The sequence below is a fragment of the Myxine glutinosa genome, chromosome 11, assembly GCF_964187855.1.
Source record: "Myxine glutinosa chromosome 11, kmMyxGlut1.1, whole genome shotgun sequence".
Taxonomy (NCBI): domain Eukaryota; kingdom Metazoa; phylum Chordata; class Myxini; order Myxiniformes; family Myxinidae; genus Myxine; species Myxine glutinosa.
Window position 1 is genome coordinate 7390675 of NC_136271.1, and position 15037 is coordinate 7405711.

Genomic DNA, 15037 nt, shown 5'->3' on the forward strand with positions numbered 1-15037 from the left:
CCGACTGGACAACCCTCCCATCCACTTTCTGAATAATCCTCTCCAAGAAGTTCTGTCACTCAAGCTTTTGGGTCTCACTATCTGCCATGATCTTTCCTGGGAAAACCACATTTCAAATCTGGCCTCCAAAGCCAGTCGCCGACTGGGCATCCTCCGTCGTGCGAAGTCCTTCCTTGGCACACCTGAGCTCCTCACCACATACAAGGCTTTCATCTGCAGCTCAATGGAATACTGCTCTCCCCTGTGGGCTGGTGCTCCTGCCTCACACCTAGCTTGCCTTCACGCTGTTGAAACCAAAGCATTCAGAATCATTTGAATCTCCCGCGATGAAGTTAACTCCAAGGGCCTCTCACTCACTCACCACAGGCAGGTTGGTGGTCTTTCCGTCTTCTACCGACTCCTCTCTGGCCTTGCCCCCCCAGCTCTCTCTGGGCTCTGTCCCGCAAATATTCCTGCAGGTCGCACAAGATCTGCCTGCAACCCTCTTATGGTTAAACTGCCAAAATCAAGACTCTCTGCTCACCTTCACTCCTTCATTCCTCTTTTCTCCCGCCTCTGGAACAAACTCCCTCACTCTCTTCAATCCCACTCCACCCTCCAAGTCTTTAAAACAGCTGTTCACCACCATCTCTTATCTTCCCCCATCCAAAACCTTGATCTTTTCTACCCCCGCTAATTTCACCCCAATTCTACTTTTTTGAAATACCAACTTCTGTCCAGGAAGTCCTTGGTGTCCTTGTGTTTTATACTTCTCCCTCCCCCCCCCCCCCCCCCCCCTTCCCATGCCTCCTCCCCCCGGGCCCTCTCCGTTCCACACATCTCCCTGCTCTCGGATGTTGTGTTTGTGTGCTTCCCCTTCTCTCCCCATCTTGTCTTCCGCTCCCTCTTTTTGGGTATTTTGTTTGTCTGGTTGATTTGTTTGTGAAGTAAATGTTAGCTCTTTCACGAGCCTCGATGCAGTGTACAACAAGAAAAAAAAAAAAAAAAAAAAAAAAAAGCGGAGTAACATGATCAGACCTCTTCGCCTTACAGACAAGATGAGCGGCAGAGTTTTGAACCTTTAATGATATTAACATACTATGCCCTGTTTTTATTACATGCAGTCGTGGCCCAAAATATTGGCACCTTTGCACTTTTTTCAAATAATGCGCTATTTCTTCCAGAAAGTTGTTGAAATTTAAAAATATTTTGGTGTTCACATTTGTATTTCTTTGGTTTGCAGTGGAACAAAACAACAAAAGCTGAAAAAATTACTAAATCTTAGCTTATTCGGCACAGAGATCCTAAAATGTCCCGGACAATATTATTGACACCTTTTAGAAGTTGTTAAAAATAATTAGATTTCAAGCAGATGATTCTCCTTTACTTTGGAATTTAACTCATCTGTGGTGAGATGCCGGTGCCTGCAATATAAAAATCACTCATTCAACCAGTTTGAATAGAGAAAAGGAGTCATTCTGCTGTTTTGTGTCACTGTGTGTACCGCAATGAGCATGGAAAGAAAGAAAACCAGAGAATTGTCTGATTAGGTCAGACACAAGATTGTAGCCAAGAATGGACAATCTCAAGGCTACAAGTCCATCTCCAGAGACCTTGATGTTCCTGTGTCCACCGTATGCAATGTTATCAGGAAGTTTAAGGCCCATGGCACTGTAGCCAACCTCCCTAGACGTGGCAGCAAGAGAAACCTTGATCGAAGATTGCAGCGAAGGATTGTTCAAATGGTGGAGAAAGCACCTCAATCACCTACCAAACAGATTCAAGCTGACCTTCAGACACAAGGTATGATAGTTTCAACTCGCACCATCCATCACCAACTCAATAAAAGGGGGTTCTATGGTAGGAGACCCAGGAGGACCCCACTGCTGCTGAGAGAGACAAAAGAAAGCCCAACTGGAGTTTGCCAAAACACACCTGAACAAGCCAAAATCCTTCTGGGAGAATGTCCTGTGGACAGATTAGACAAAATTAGAGCTTTTTGAAAAGCACATAATCTCTGTTTAAAGAAAACAAAATGAAGCCTTAAAAGAAAAGAACACCTTCCCTACAGTCAAACATGGAGGAGGTTCAGTGATGTTTTGGGGTTGCTGTGCTGCCTCTGGCACTGGGTACCTTGAATGTGTGCATGGCATCATGAAATCAGAAGATTACCAAGGCATGTTGGAGCGCAATGTTCAACCCAGTGTCAGAAAGCTGGGTCTCCGTTGAAGGTCATGGGTCTTGCAGCAGGACAATGACCCCAAACACACTTCAAAAAGCACCCAGGAATGGTTCAAGACAAAACGCTGGACTGTTCGGAAGTGGCCAGAAATGAGTCCAGATCTAAATCCCATTGAACACCTGTGGGGAGACCTGCAAAGAGCAGTTCGGGAGAAGGCACCCTTAAAATCTGGGAGAACTGGAGCAGTTTGCACAAGAAGAGTGGCCAAACTGCCAGTAGAGAGGTGTACGAAGCTCATTCATGACTGTAGGCAACCCTTGACTGGGTGTCAATAATTTTGTCAATGCCATTTCCTTTTATTTTCCGATTTAAAAGGATATATTAAGTTCTGAATCAAAAACAAAGGTTCTGTAATATTAACAGTGAAATAAAGAATTGTGGAGACCAAATACTTTCGTCAATTTCAACTTATTTTTAGAGAATATTGTGAGTTATTTGAAAAAAGTGCAAGGGTGCCAATATTTTTGGCATTTTGCAAGGGTGCCAATAGCTCAGCTCGCTACACTCACCTCACCACACGTCGTCGCCGCAGAGGCACGGGCTTGTTTAAACTGAAGATAATGACCTGACTGTACTTGAGTTGCTGTATTGTCATGATTTACACCAATCATAATACAAACATTTCTTTTGTACAAATTTATTTGTAATATTGGTGATATTAGTTATTTGTAATTTATTTGTAATCAAAAAAGGTCCAAGTGCTGTAAAGCTCTAAATGGTCAAGTGTCCAAGCTGTCTAATCGGTCTGAAGGGTGTATAGGGTTTAAATGATGTTAAGGGCTAAACTAAGGGGTCGAAAGGGACTTAAGGGGTTTAAAGGCTTAAACCTTAAAGGGTATAAAAGGTTGGAAGGGTGAAGGGATCTCAAGGTGTCTAAAGTATTGAAAGGGTCTTAAAGATAAAAGTGGTCTGAAGGATCTTTGTCTTAAGGTCTCTGGAGATGGGGTTTAATGGGTCTAAAGGGTCTTCAGGGTCTTTAAGGGTCTTCAGTGTATTTTGGGTCTTCAGAGTCTTTTGGGACTTGAGTGTTTTGGATCTTTTGCGTCTTTGGGGTCTTTATGTGTCTTCAGGATATTTTGGGTATTCGGGGTATGTTGGGACTTCAGCATTTTATGGGTCTTCATGATATTTTGGATCTTTGAAGTCTTCATGGTCATTTAAGTCTTTATTGTGTCTTCAGGATATTTTGGGTATTCGGGGTATTTTCGGTCTTTTGAGGCTTTGGGGTCTTTAGGGTCCTCAGGGTCTTTAAGGGGTTTGAGGTATTTTGGGTCTTTGGTGTATTTTGAGTTTTGGGGGGGTCTTCCTGTGATTTTGGGTCCTCTGGGTTTTTTCGGTCTATAAGGGTCTTCAGGGCCTTTTGGGATCTTGGTGGTCTTAAGGGTCTTGGTGGACCTAATGGGTCTTCAAAGGTCTAAGGGATCTCAGCAGTCTAAAGGCTCAAAAGGTACACTACATGACCAAAAGTATGTGGACACCCAAACATCACACATCTCATTCCAAAATCATGGGCATTAACATGGAGTTGGTCCCCCCTTTGCTGCTATAACAGCCTCCACTCTTCTGGGAAGGCTTTCCACTGGATGTTGGAACATTGCTGCAGAGATTTGCTTCCATTCAGCCACAAGAGCATTAGTGAGGTCGGGTACTAATGTTGGGCGATTAGGCCTGGCTCACAGTCGGCGTTCCAATTCATCCCAAAGGTGTTCGATGGGGTTGAGATCATGGCTCTGTGCAGGCCAGTCAAGTTCTTCCACACTGATCTCGACAACAATTTCTTTATGGACCTTGCTTTGTGCATGGGGGCATTGTCATGCTGAAACAGGAAAGGGCATTCCCCACACTGTTGCCACAAAGTTGGAAGCACACAATCATCTAGAATGTCATTGTATGCTGTAGAGTTAAGATTTCCCTTCACTGGAACTAAGGGGCCCAGCCCGAACCATGAAAAACAGCCCCAGACCATTATTCCTCCTTCCCCAAACTTTACAGTTGGCACTATGCATTCGGGCAGGTAGCATTCACCTGGCATCCGCCAAACCCAGATTCGTCTGTTGGACTGCCAGATGGTGAAGCGTGATTCATCACTCGAGAGAACGCGTTTCCACTGCACCAGAGTCCAATGGCAGCGAGCTTTACACCACACCAGCCGACGCTTGGCGTTGCGCATGATGATCTTAGGCTTGTGTGCGGCTGCTCGGCCATGGAAACCCATTTCATGAAGCTCCCGACGAACAGTTGTGCTGATGTTGTTTCCAGAGGCAGTTTGGAACTCGGTAGTGAGTGTTGCAACCGAGGACAGACGATTATATATACATCGATATCTTTAATAGGCTCTATACAGTCACGTGAAAAAGTAAGTACACCCCATGTAAAATTTTGACTTTTTCAACATATTTCAACATACAGCTATTTGATCTTCATTTCAACAATATTGATAGATAAAGGTGATATAAAATAACAAATATCATGAAACATTTACATTTTTTAGTCCATTGTATAATTTAAATAAACATAAATGCAAATTTCGCATGTGGAAAAAGTAAGTACACCCCTACCTTTATCACTAGTTCAAATACCTAAAATTAGAATCAGGTGCACCAGCTCAGGTGCAAATGATTAGAACATCGTTAGAGAGGATCTTGGAGGAACCTGTCTTATTTAAACCTCAGACATTTCGTTTGGTTTGCTCTTTGTTGTTGAAGTGTGCGGCGTCACCATGCCGAGATCAAAAGAGCTCTCTGAGGCCTTCAGAAAGAAGGTTATAGATGCCTACGAGTCTGGGAAGGGATTTAAAAAGATCTCCAAACAATTTGAAAACAATCATTCGACTGTCCGGAAGATCATCTGCAAGTGGAAGAGATTCCAAACAACTGCCAACTTGTTCAGGCCAGGCCACCCCAGCAAGTTCAGCCCGAGAGCAGACCGCAAGATGCTGAAAGAAGTCTCTAAGAACCCCAGAATGTCATCACCGGACCTACAGGTAGCTCTTGCCACTGTTGATGTCAAAGTGCACCAGTCTACCATTAGAAAGAGGCTGCACAAATTTGATCTACATGGGAGGTGTGCCAGGAGGAAACCTTTGCTGTCCAGAAAGAACATCAGGGCAAGACTAAAGTTTGCCAATGAACACCGAGGCAAAGACCAGCACTTCTGGAACAATGTGCTCTTTTTTTTTTTTTGTATACAAGTTCGAGGCTCGTGAAAGAGCGAACATTAATCACACAGAAAGATAAACCGACACATAAAACATATAACATCGGGAGCGGTAGACAAGATGGGGAGAGAGGGGGAAGGACACGAACACAACATTTGAGAGCAGGGACCGAGAGACATGGAGACATCGAGAGATCCGTGAGAGGGAGAGGGCTTTGAGGGGGGAGGGGGCATGGGAAGGGGGGGAGGGGTGGGAGAGGTATAAAACATATGGACACTGCCAGGACTTCCAGGAAAGAAGTTGGAATTTCAAACAAGGTGGATCTGGGGTGAATTAGCGGGGGTAGAAAAGATCAAGGTTTTGGATGGGGGAAGATAAGAGATGGTGGTGAACAGCTGTTTTAAAGACCTGGAGGGACGAGTGGGATTGAAGGGAGTGAGGGAGTTTGTTCCAGAAGCGGGAGAAAAGAGGAATGAAAGAGTGAAGGTGAGCAGAGAGCCGAGATTTCGGCAGTTTAACCATCGGAGGGTTGCTGGCAGATCTTGTGCGACCTGTAGGAATATTTGGGGGACAGAGCACAGAGAGAGCTGGGGGTGCAAGGCCAGAGAGGAGTCGGTAGAAGACAGAAAGACCACCTAACTGCTTGCGGGTGAGTGAGTGAAAGGCCCTCAGAGATAGCTTCATCGCGGGAGATTCCAATAATTCTGAAAGCTTTGGTTTCAACAGCGTGAAGACGAGCTAGGTGTGAGGCAGGAGCACCAGCCCAGAGGGGATAGCAGTACTCCATTGAGCTGTGGATGAAAGCCTTGTATGTGGTGAGGAGCTCAGGTGTGCCAAGGAAGGACTTCGCACGACGGAGGATGCCCAGTCGGCGACTGGCTTTGGAGGCCAGCTTGGAAATGTGGTTTTCCCAGGAAAGATCATGGCAGATAGTGAGACCCAAAAGCTTGAGTGACAGAACTTCTTGGAGAGGATTATTCAGAAAGTAGATGGGAGGGTTGTCCAGTCGGTCTTTTCGGAGAGACTCTGGACACATGAGTCAAAGGTAGAGCTATTTGGCCACAGTACCGGAAGACATGTTTGGTGAAAACCAAAGGCAGCATTTGACCACAAGAACCTGATACCAACTGTAAAGCATTGTGGTGGAAATATTATGGTTTGGGGCAGCTTTGCTGCATCAGGGCCTGGGCAGCTCACCATCATAGAATCCACTATTAATTCTTCATTGTACCAGAGGGTGCTTGAGGATAATGTGAGGCCATCTGTCGAAAAGTTGAAGATCAACCGAAGGTGGACCCTTCAACATGACAATGACCCTAAACATACCAGTAAATCCACGAAGGAATGGCTGAAAAGAAAGAAATGGATGGTTCTGGAATGGCCAAGTCAAATCCCGAATCTAAATCCCATCGAGATGTTGTGGGGGGATTTGAAACGAGCTGTGCATGCAAGAAACCCCTCAAACATCGCACAGCTGAAATAATTCTGCATGGAGGAGTGGGCAAAAAATTTCTCCCAGTCGATGTCAGAGATTGGTAGACAGTTACAAGAAACGCCTACTTGAGGTTGTTTCTGCCAAAGGGGGCAATACCACCGATTAGAGCCATGGGTGTACTTACTTTTTCCACCTGCGAAATTTGCATTTATGTTTATTTAAATTATACAATTGACGACAACATGTAAATGTTTCATGATATTTGTTATATTATATTAAAGCGCGGTGTTACGCGCGCTGCTTGTAAGCAAGGAGGAAGCGGACAACGCGGTAATTTGTAAGAGTCTTTATTCAAGAGCTCACTGTAACACTGAGCTGCTCAGGGCTGCGCGCGCCGTGTATATCGTGAGGCCACGCCTCTCTCCCGGGCGTGGCCCACCCCCACTTGGTGTGCGGGGTGATGTCACCACGTCAGTGCTTTCGTGTCCGCCACACGCGCCCCCCCAGAATCCCCGCGCACCTGAAGGGTCAGTTTGCGGGACAAACGGATGACCCGGCCGAAGCGCCCCCTGGCGACTAGCGGCGTCTGGGATGCAGGGATGCCATCTGGGATGCCTCCGGATGCCCCTGGGATGGGTGCAGGACCGGGGGGCGGCGTGGCGGCGGGGCTGGGCGGTGCCGGGGGTCCGCCCGCAGGGGGGCGGCCCCGACGCGGGGGTCGGGCCACTGGCGGTGGATGGTCCACGTCGAGGTGGGCCGGCTTGAGGCGGTCCACAGAAACGCGGTCAGGAGTACTGCCGATGTCCAGGGTGAAGTGCTTCACCCCGGTCTCCAGCATGCGGAAAGGCCCGTCGTACGGGGGCCGCAGTGGTGTCCGGTGGGCATCGTGGCGGATGAAGACGTACTCCGCTGTGCGAAGCTCCGGGGCGTCGGTGGGTGCCCGTGGCGTGCCGTTGGCACCGGGGCGAACCTCTGGGCGGTCTCCTGCAGAGCGGAGCGCTGCTGTGCCGCGAACCATGGTGCCGTGGAGTCGGGGAGGAACTCGCCCGGCACCCGCAGCGGTTGCCCGAAGACCAACTCCGCCGCGGATGCACGCAGGTCCTCCTTGGGCGCCGTCCGGAGGCCCAGCAGGACCCAGGGGAGCCTGTCGACTCAGCCGCCGTCACGGAGGGTGGCCCGGAGCGCGGCCTTCAATGAGCGGTGGAATCGCTCACACAGGCCGTTAGCCTGGGGGTGGTAGGCCGTGGTTCAGTGCAGCCGGACCTCGAGCCCCTGCGCGACTGTCCCCCAGAGCTCCGAGGTGAACTGGGGGCCGCGGTCGGACGAGATGTCTGAGGGGGCACCGAACCGGGCGACCCAGGTGGCGATGAAAGCCTGTGCGACGTCCGCCGCCGTCGTCAACGCCAAGGGCACGGCCTCCGGCCACCGGGTGGTGTGGTCCACCATGGTGAGGACGTGGGTGAAACCCCGCGAGGGGGGGCAGAGGTCACACCAGGTCCACGTGGACGTGGTCAAACCGGCGTTCCGGCACCGCAAACGGGGCCAACGGTGCCTGGGTGTGCCGGTGCACCTTGGCGCGCTGGCACGCGAGGCACGTCCTGGCCCAGCCGTGGACGGCCTTCCGGAGGCCATGCCAGACGACTTTGTCGGCGATCAACCTTTGGGAGGCCCTCGCGCCCGGGTGGGACAGGCCGTGGATGGCGTCAAACACCTGGCGCTGCCAGCCCGCGGGCACGATGGGGCGAGGCCGCCCGAGGGAGACGTCACACAAGAGGGCCGCGCCCGCGCCGTCGAACGGCACCTCGGTGACGCGGAGGCCCGTGATGGCGGTCCGCAAGGCCTGGACGTCGGGGTCAGCGGCCTGGTCCGCTGCCATCCGGGCATAGTCGATGCCGAGGTGGACTGCGTGGGCGACGGCCCGGGAAAGGCAATCCGCCACCGGGTTGTCCTTCCCCGCAACGTGCCGGATGTCCGTTGTGTACTCGGACACGGCCGAGAGGTGACGCTGCTGCCGGGCCGACCACGACTCGGTGACCTTGCCCATCGCGAAGATCAGCGGCTTGTGGTCGACGAAGGCCGTGAACGCATGGCCCTCGAGCAGATGGCGGAAGTGCCTGACCGCCAAGTGAAGCCCGAGCAACTCACGGTCGAAGGTACTGTAACGGCGTTCGGGCGGGCGAAGCTGTCGGCTAAAGAACGCCAGCGGTTGCCAAGCTCCACGCACCCATTGCTCGTGCACCGTGCCCACCGTGTAGTCCGAGGCATCGGTGGTGAGCGCGATCGGTGCATCGGGCACCGGGTGCGCGAGCATGGTGGCGTGAGCCAAGGCGAGCTTCGCGCCCGTGAACGCCGCGTCCATCTTCTCGGTCCAGGTAACGTCGCCTTTGCCCGGCTTACCTCGGAGAGCTTCGTGCAGGGGGTGCAGGAGCTGGGCGATACGGGGCAGGAACCGATGGTAAAAGTTCACCATGCCCAGGAACTCCTGCAGCCCCCTGATCGTGCGGGGGCGCGGAAACCCCATCACCACCTCCACCTTGGCCGGCAGGGGGATGGCTCCGTGCCTGGTGACGCGGTGCCCCAGAAAATCGATTTCGGCGACGCCGAACCGGCACTTTGCGGGGTTCACAATCAGGCCATGCTGGCCCAGGCGTTCGAAGAGCGTGCGGAGGTGGTGTAGGTGCTCTTCGTGGGACGCGCTGGCGACGAGGATATCGTTCAGGTAGACGTATACAAAATCCAAGTCGCGCAGGACGCTGTCCTTCAGCCGCTGGAACGCCTGAGCCGCATTCTTCAGACCGAAGGGCATCCGCAGGAATTCGAAGAGTCCGAACGGCGTGATGACCGCCGTCTTCGGGACGTCCTCCGGCCTGACGGGGACCTGATGGTAGCCGCGTACGAGGTCCACCTTCGAGAAGAAGGACATGCCCGCCAAACGGGTGGAAAAGTCCTGAATGTGGGGGATGGGGTAGCGGTCGGGGGTGGTGGCGTCATTGAGACGGCGATAGTCCCCGCACGGTCGCCATCCTCCGCCGGGCTTCGGCACGATGTGCAGCGGCGACGCCCAAGCACTCTCCGAGCGCCGAACGATGCCGAGTCGCTCCAGGGTAGCGAACTCCGCTTTTGCTACCGCCAGCTTCGTCGGCTCGAGGCGTCATGCCCAGGCGTAGACCGGTGGCCCGACGGTGGGGATGTGATGGGCCACCCCGTGCTTGACGGCCCCCAACGAGAAGGTGGGTCGCGTGAGGGCCGGGAAGCCGGCGAGGAGGCGGGTTTAATTCGTCCGCTGCCGGAAGCGTACAGATCAACGTGGCCGGAACCGAACCGTACGGCAAGCCGCTTGGCAAGCCGCTCGGTGAGCCGCTCGGTGAGCTGCTCGACGAGCTGGGCAGCGCACAAGCGAGCGAGCTGAACGTCTCGGCCTGGACAAGACGTCTGTGCTTTACGTCGACCAGGAGCCCATTGGCGCACAGGAAGTCCGCGCCAAGCAATGCCATGGGCACGTCGGCGGTGACGAACGACCATCGGAAAACCTGCCCTCCGAACCGCAGAGAGAGGCAGCGTTTTCCGTACGTACGGATGGGCGTCCCGTTCGCGGCAAGCAGCGCGGGCCCCCGCCCGCGGCGTGCTTGTCCGACGTACCGGCAGGAACGACACTCACCTGCGCTCCCGTGTCGCACAGGTAACAGCGCCCGGATAAGGTGTCCGTTATGAACAGCAGGCTGCTCGAACGGCCGGTGCTCATTGCCACTATCGAGCGCCGGCCCGGGCGTTTCCCGACCTGTTGAAGGAGCATGGCGGATGACACTGTCGAGCCTCGTGGCCGAACTTGGCGTGGAACCAGCACCAGGTGGTGGAGCTGGAGGAGTGCGGCTGGCTCCACCAGGCCGGTGGAGCAGGCGGTTTTCCCCGCGGTGGCGGTTTTCACCGCGGCAGTGGGCGGGGCGTGGCGGCGGCCACGAGGTGCGTATCAGCATGCTGTGTATGCTGTGTTAGCTGATGCTGTGAATCAGCATCAGCCTCGGGATCCACGAGGTGGGCAGCAGCATCAGCCTCGAGGTCCGCGGCGGCCGCACTGACTCTCGCCCGCGTGTACGAAGCCGCGAAGTACCTGTCCGCCTCGGCGGCCAATGCTTGGGGTTCCATTAGCACGGTCCCGGCCAACGCGAGGCGTACCTGTGCTGGAAGTTGGCGACAGAAAAGCGCCCAGAATAGAGAACCAGGGGCTTCGTCGCCCAACAGCGACAGCATATGGTCCATTCGGACCGACGGGCACATGTCGCCGAGCTCGGGGAGATCCAGGAGGCGGTCGGCCCGTACGTCCTCCGTGAGGCCGAACGTGGCTAGGAGCAGCCGCTTGAGTGCCTCGTACTTGTGGCCGTCCGGTGGGTGGCGAAGGACGGACACAACTCGAGCGGCCGTGCCGGGCCCGATGGAGGCGACGACGTGGCAGTAGCGCGTGTCGTCGCCGGTGAGGCGCCGAAGCTGAAACTGGGCTTCGGCTTGGACGAACCAAACTTCGGCCTGGGCCTCCCAAAATTCGGGAAGTTTAACCGACATCGCGTTGTTGGCCATGGCAATGGCGTCGTGTTTGGAAGGATCGTTACGGCAGATCCAACGTCGAGGTCACCAGTAAAGCGCGGTGTTACGCGCGCTGCTTGTAAGCAAGGAGGAAGCGGACAACACGGTAATTTGTGAGAGTCTTTATTCAAGAGCTCACTGTAACACTGAGCTGCTCAGGGCTGCGCACCCCGTGTATATCGTGAGGCCACGCCTCTCTCCTGGGCGTGGCCCACCCCCCACTTGGTGTGCGGGGTGATGTCACCACGTCAGTGCTTTCGTGTCCGCCACAATATCACCTTTATCTATCAATATTGTTGAAATATGTTGAAAAAGTCAAAACTTGACATGGGGTGTACTTTCTTTTTCACGTGACTGTATGTATATATTGTTACGGACACGACTTTGATGTTATGGTGGGCCGAGCGGAATGGCCGCCGTGTTCGCACAAGTTACCCGATTATACTCGAACCTTGGCCGAGTCGCGCTACGCTAAATCAATTGAGGAAAGGACACAACGGCTGGGTTTAAAATGACACGACACCAGGGGTACGGTACTCAAGACCTCCGGAGGAGGTTATAATATTGCGGAAGGTTAGATTACAGGGATGAGAGAGACAGCATAGAAAGATAGGCACTTAATTACGGTCTTATAGTAGCCCCGACAGACGACAGATAAACAGGACAAAACTGACTCACACGGGGATTGATGGCAAGGAAAGCGGGTAGTCGATGGCTCAAGGTGCACTCTTGGCTCAGGGACAGAATCGACCCGGTCCGGTCCAGAGATGCGGGAGGTCTCTCAGCGCTCGGAGGTGGCGACTGGCTCTTCTTCAAGCTCGGGGCGCATCTGACGTCACGTCCGGTAGGCTGCGTATATCCGGCGGGGAGTGACACGCCCTCGGCTAGTTAGCTCCGCCCCAGATGGAATCGGTCCGCCCTTCTTATTGGGTGCGGGGGGGGGGGGGGGGGGGTTACCGGGCTCCGCCTTGACGAGGAGCTGACAGTGAGCCCCTTCGTGGTAACCCCGTCGGAGCGCATGGTCAATGGCGGCTAACCAAGCCGGTGTGAGGACGCACACTCCCCGCACGCCGTTGTTGTAGTTGTTGTTTCATGGGGAAGATGGGAGGAGGTATGGGGAGGTCCTAAACTCACTACTGGTGCCATACAATCACATTATGGTGCAACGAAGAGTCAGAATTAATGGAAACGAGTCCTTAACTGACATAGACTAAGAATAACTAGCAAGATGTCCGAAAGTTGTCTACGTGAGATGCGGTGGACCTGGGCACGACATTTAATGGGGGAAAAAGGGGAAGGTCGGTTCTACAGAGTGTTATTTACAGGCAATGGGACTAGGGAATGGGGGATTGGGGATAGTTGGGGAGTATTGGGGAAATAGGGGAATATTTACAAGCGGATATGGAGGCCAAATGCCATATCCGCAACATTGCACCCTTCTCTACCCTCGGGGCGTCCCGACCCGATAAATTTTTACCTATTTTAGTGTGGCACTCAGATGTAGTTCCCTCTACTATTAACTCTACCCTGAATGCGACAGTTTTACAGATATTCACAAATGAGTAAATATGTCCCCCTGCGACGTTGCACCCTTCTCCTCACAGAAACACGCCCACAGGATAACCGAATCGCGGAAAGAATTCGCAAACTAAACATACAGCCGGTAGGGAGCATTATTTACAAGACTACGCTGATATTTACACTACGATACAGGACCTGTTTTTGGAGGAACACATGCAGATGTTATGCATAGAGAGAGCACGCATGCCAGCATCGATACACCAACCCACGAGTGCTCTGTGGCCTTACAGCCTTTAATAATGTGCAGAGCACCCCTTCCAAGCACCAAAAGCACCACCCCATCACACAGTCAGCACCATCCGGTGCACCAATAAAATGTTTAATAATCATGGTGTGGTGTCGCAGCCGGCCGATGTTCTGCCGCTGGTCTTGCCTTCGTGTGGTGCACTTGGCCTTCATACTGCTTTCAAAAATAAAGAAAGGCGCCAACCGCGTCCATTTCTTTATTGTGGCCGTCAGGGGGCCAACTATAAGTGGTTCACCTGTATGGCATAGGTGCCACGTTGACCCATAGGTCCATCCACGGGTGGTGCTTGGCCGCAAAAGAACTGCGGTCCATTGTGGGTGGCCACAAACATTGCGGTCCATATGGTGTATCGATCCAGGCAGCAAGCAGCGAAAGTGCAGGCCCACAACTGCGGAGCCAGCACCTCTCTCTCCTCTCTCTCTGCCCCAAAGCCAGATCCTCGGAGGTGGGAGACAAAAGAAGCAGACAAGTGAGTAAGGTGGTAAGGGCGCAAAAGTGCACGCAACATTAGGTAATGCACACTAGGGGCACATGGGAACCAGGTGAGACAGGTACGTTCCTACCGTACGCCCCCCCCCCCCCCCACCAGGTAACCTACATGGCCCCTCCCTTACCCCTTACTGTATCCACAAAACACAACACTACCCATAAACATCTACTTTACAAATCAACAAACGTCCCTACTGTCTTCCCCGTTCCTCCCATAAACCAAATTCGTCTTCTCTCCCTCCTAACCAATCAAATTTGCCATTTTCAACTCTCATCAAAATTTGCCATCTCCAACTCAACATCATAATTTGTCATCACCAATTCATCATCAGTCCCTCCTAGGGAGGGAGAGATGGAATCACCCCAATGTCTCATCCACGTCGTGATGCGTCTCACCAATCCACACAGCAATTCTCCTTCCTGCAACACCAAACAAAGAAAACACAGGTGTGGAGTCATCATCATCACCTCAGGTAAGTGGCTGCGTATGGTGCGACAGGTTCATCAATCCTAACTATTTCCTAAATGACTTTAACAACTTTACATTACCCGGGGTCTTTCTCCGGCCAAACCATTGGCCCTCTTACACTATGGGTTCTAAAAACCAATTCCCATTGACCAACTGTGGTGCTTTTCAATTTGGGGTCTCACTCCCCCGATTCATCTCCCGGTGCCCTCGCACAATTTCTGGGCCGCGACGTGTAGCTCTCCCAACAGGTCTACCCACCTGCACACCTCCACCACTGCAGTTGCCTCCGAGCTTACCTGCTCCTTACCCTAACCTAACTACCTGGGGAAGGCCCTCTGGCGCTCTCCCCACTCGGTGCCCTCTCTGGCACTGGGCCACCCGGGTCCGTCCTCCGGATCCTCGGGCCCCATCCACAACTCTACCGGCTCCCAGAGCCCACCTGCGGCCTCACCTTGCCGACATCCTCACAGTGGTGGAGTGCCCAACCAACTACACACACTAACAGGCTACACGCCCAGCCATTCCCACAACACTAATGCACCCATCCGCAATACCATTCTGCAACCGCACCACAAATGCCAATATCCAACCACAATTTACCTATACCCTCTACCTAACACTTACACTACCCGCCCCGGGTACTCGTGAAAGGGGTCCACTCTTCCCCCATCCACACCTTCGCACCATGCACACCACTCCGTACCACTTACTCCAACTCTCTCCACACACCTTTACTTGCACACCTGTGCTCTCACACCTGGTGCCACCTGCACCCTTCTCTCCCCAAGCGCATTCGCGCTGATCCACACACTCACTACTCATACACTGCTCCACACACCTGTCCAGTTGCACACCTGTGC

At 53.0% G+C, this 15037-nt stretch overlaps 1 protein-coding gene across 2 annotated transcripts in view; it reads right to left on the bottom strand.

Annotated features, from left to right (window-relative positions):
* HYLS1 (HYLS1 centriolar and ciliogenesis associated) overlaps positions 1 to 13605 on the bottom strand; it is an 83614-nt gene extending 70009 nt beyond the window's left edge. Inside the window, exon 1 of one of the 2 annotated variants that reach the window (XM_078786374.1) lies at positions 13455 to 13605. In XM_078786374.1, the coding sequence (XP_078642500.1) occupies positions 13455 to 13560 (106 nt within the window). In that variant the 5' untranslated portion in view covers positions 13561 to 13605. The remainder of the gene's footprint in view (positions 1 to 13454) is intronic. The other variant, XM_078786373.1, reaches the window with a different exon arrangement.
* Positions 13606 to 15037: the final 1432 nt, after the last annotated feature.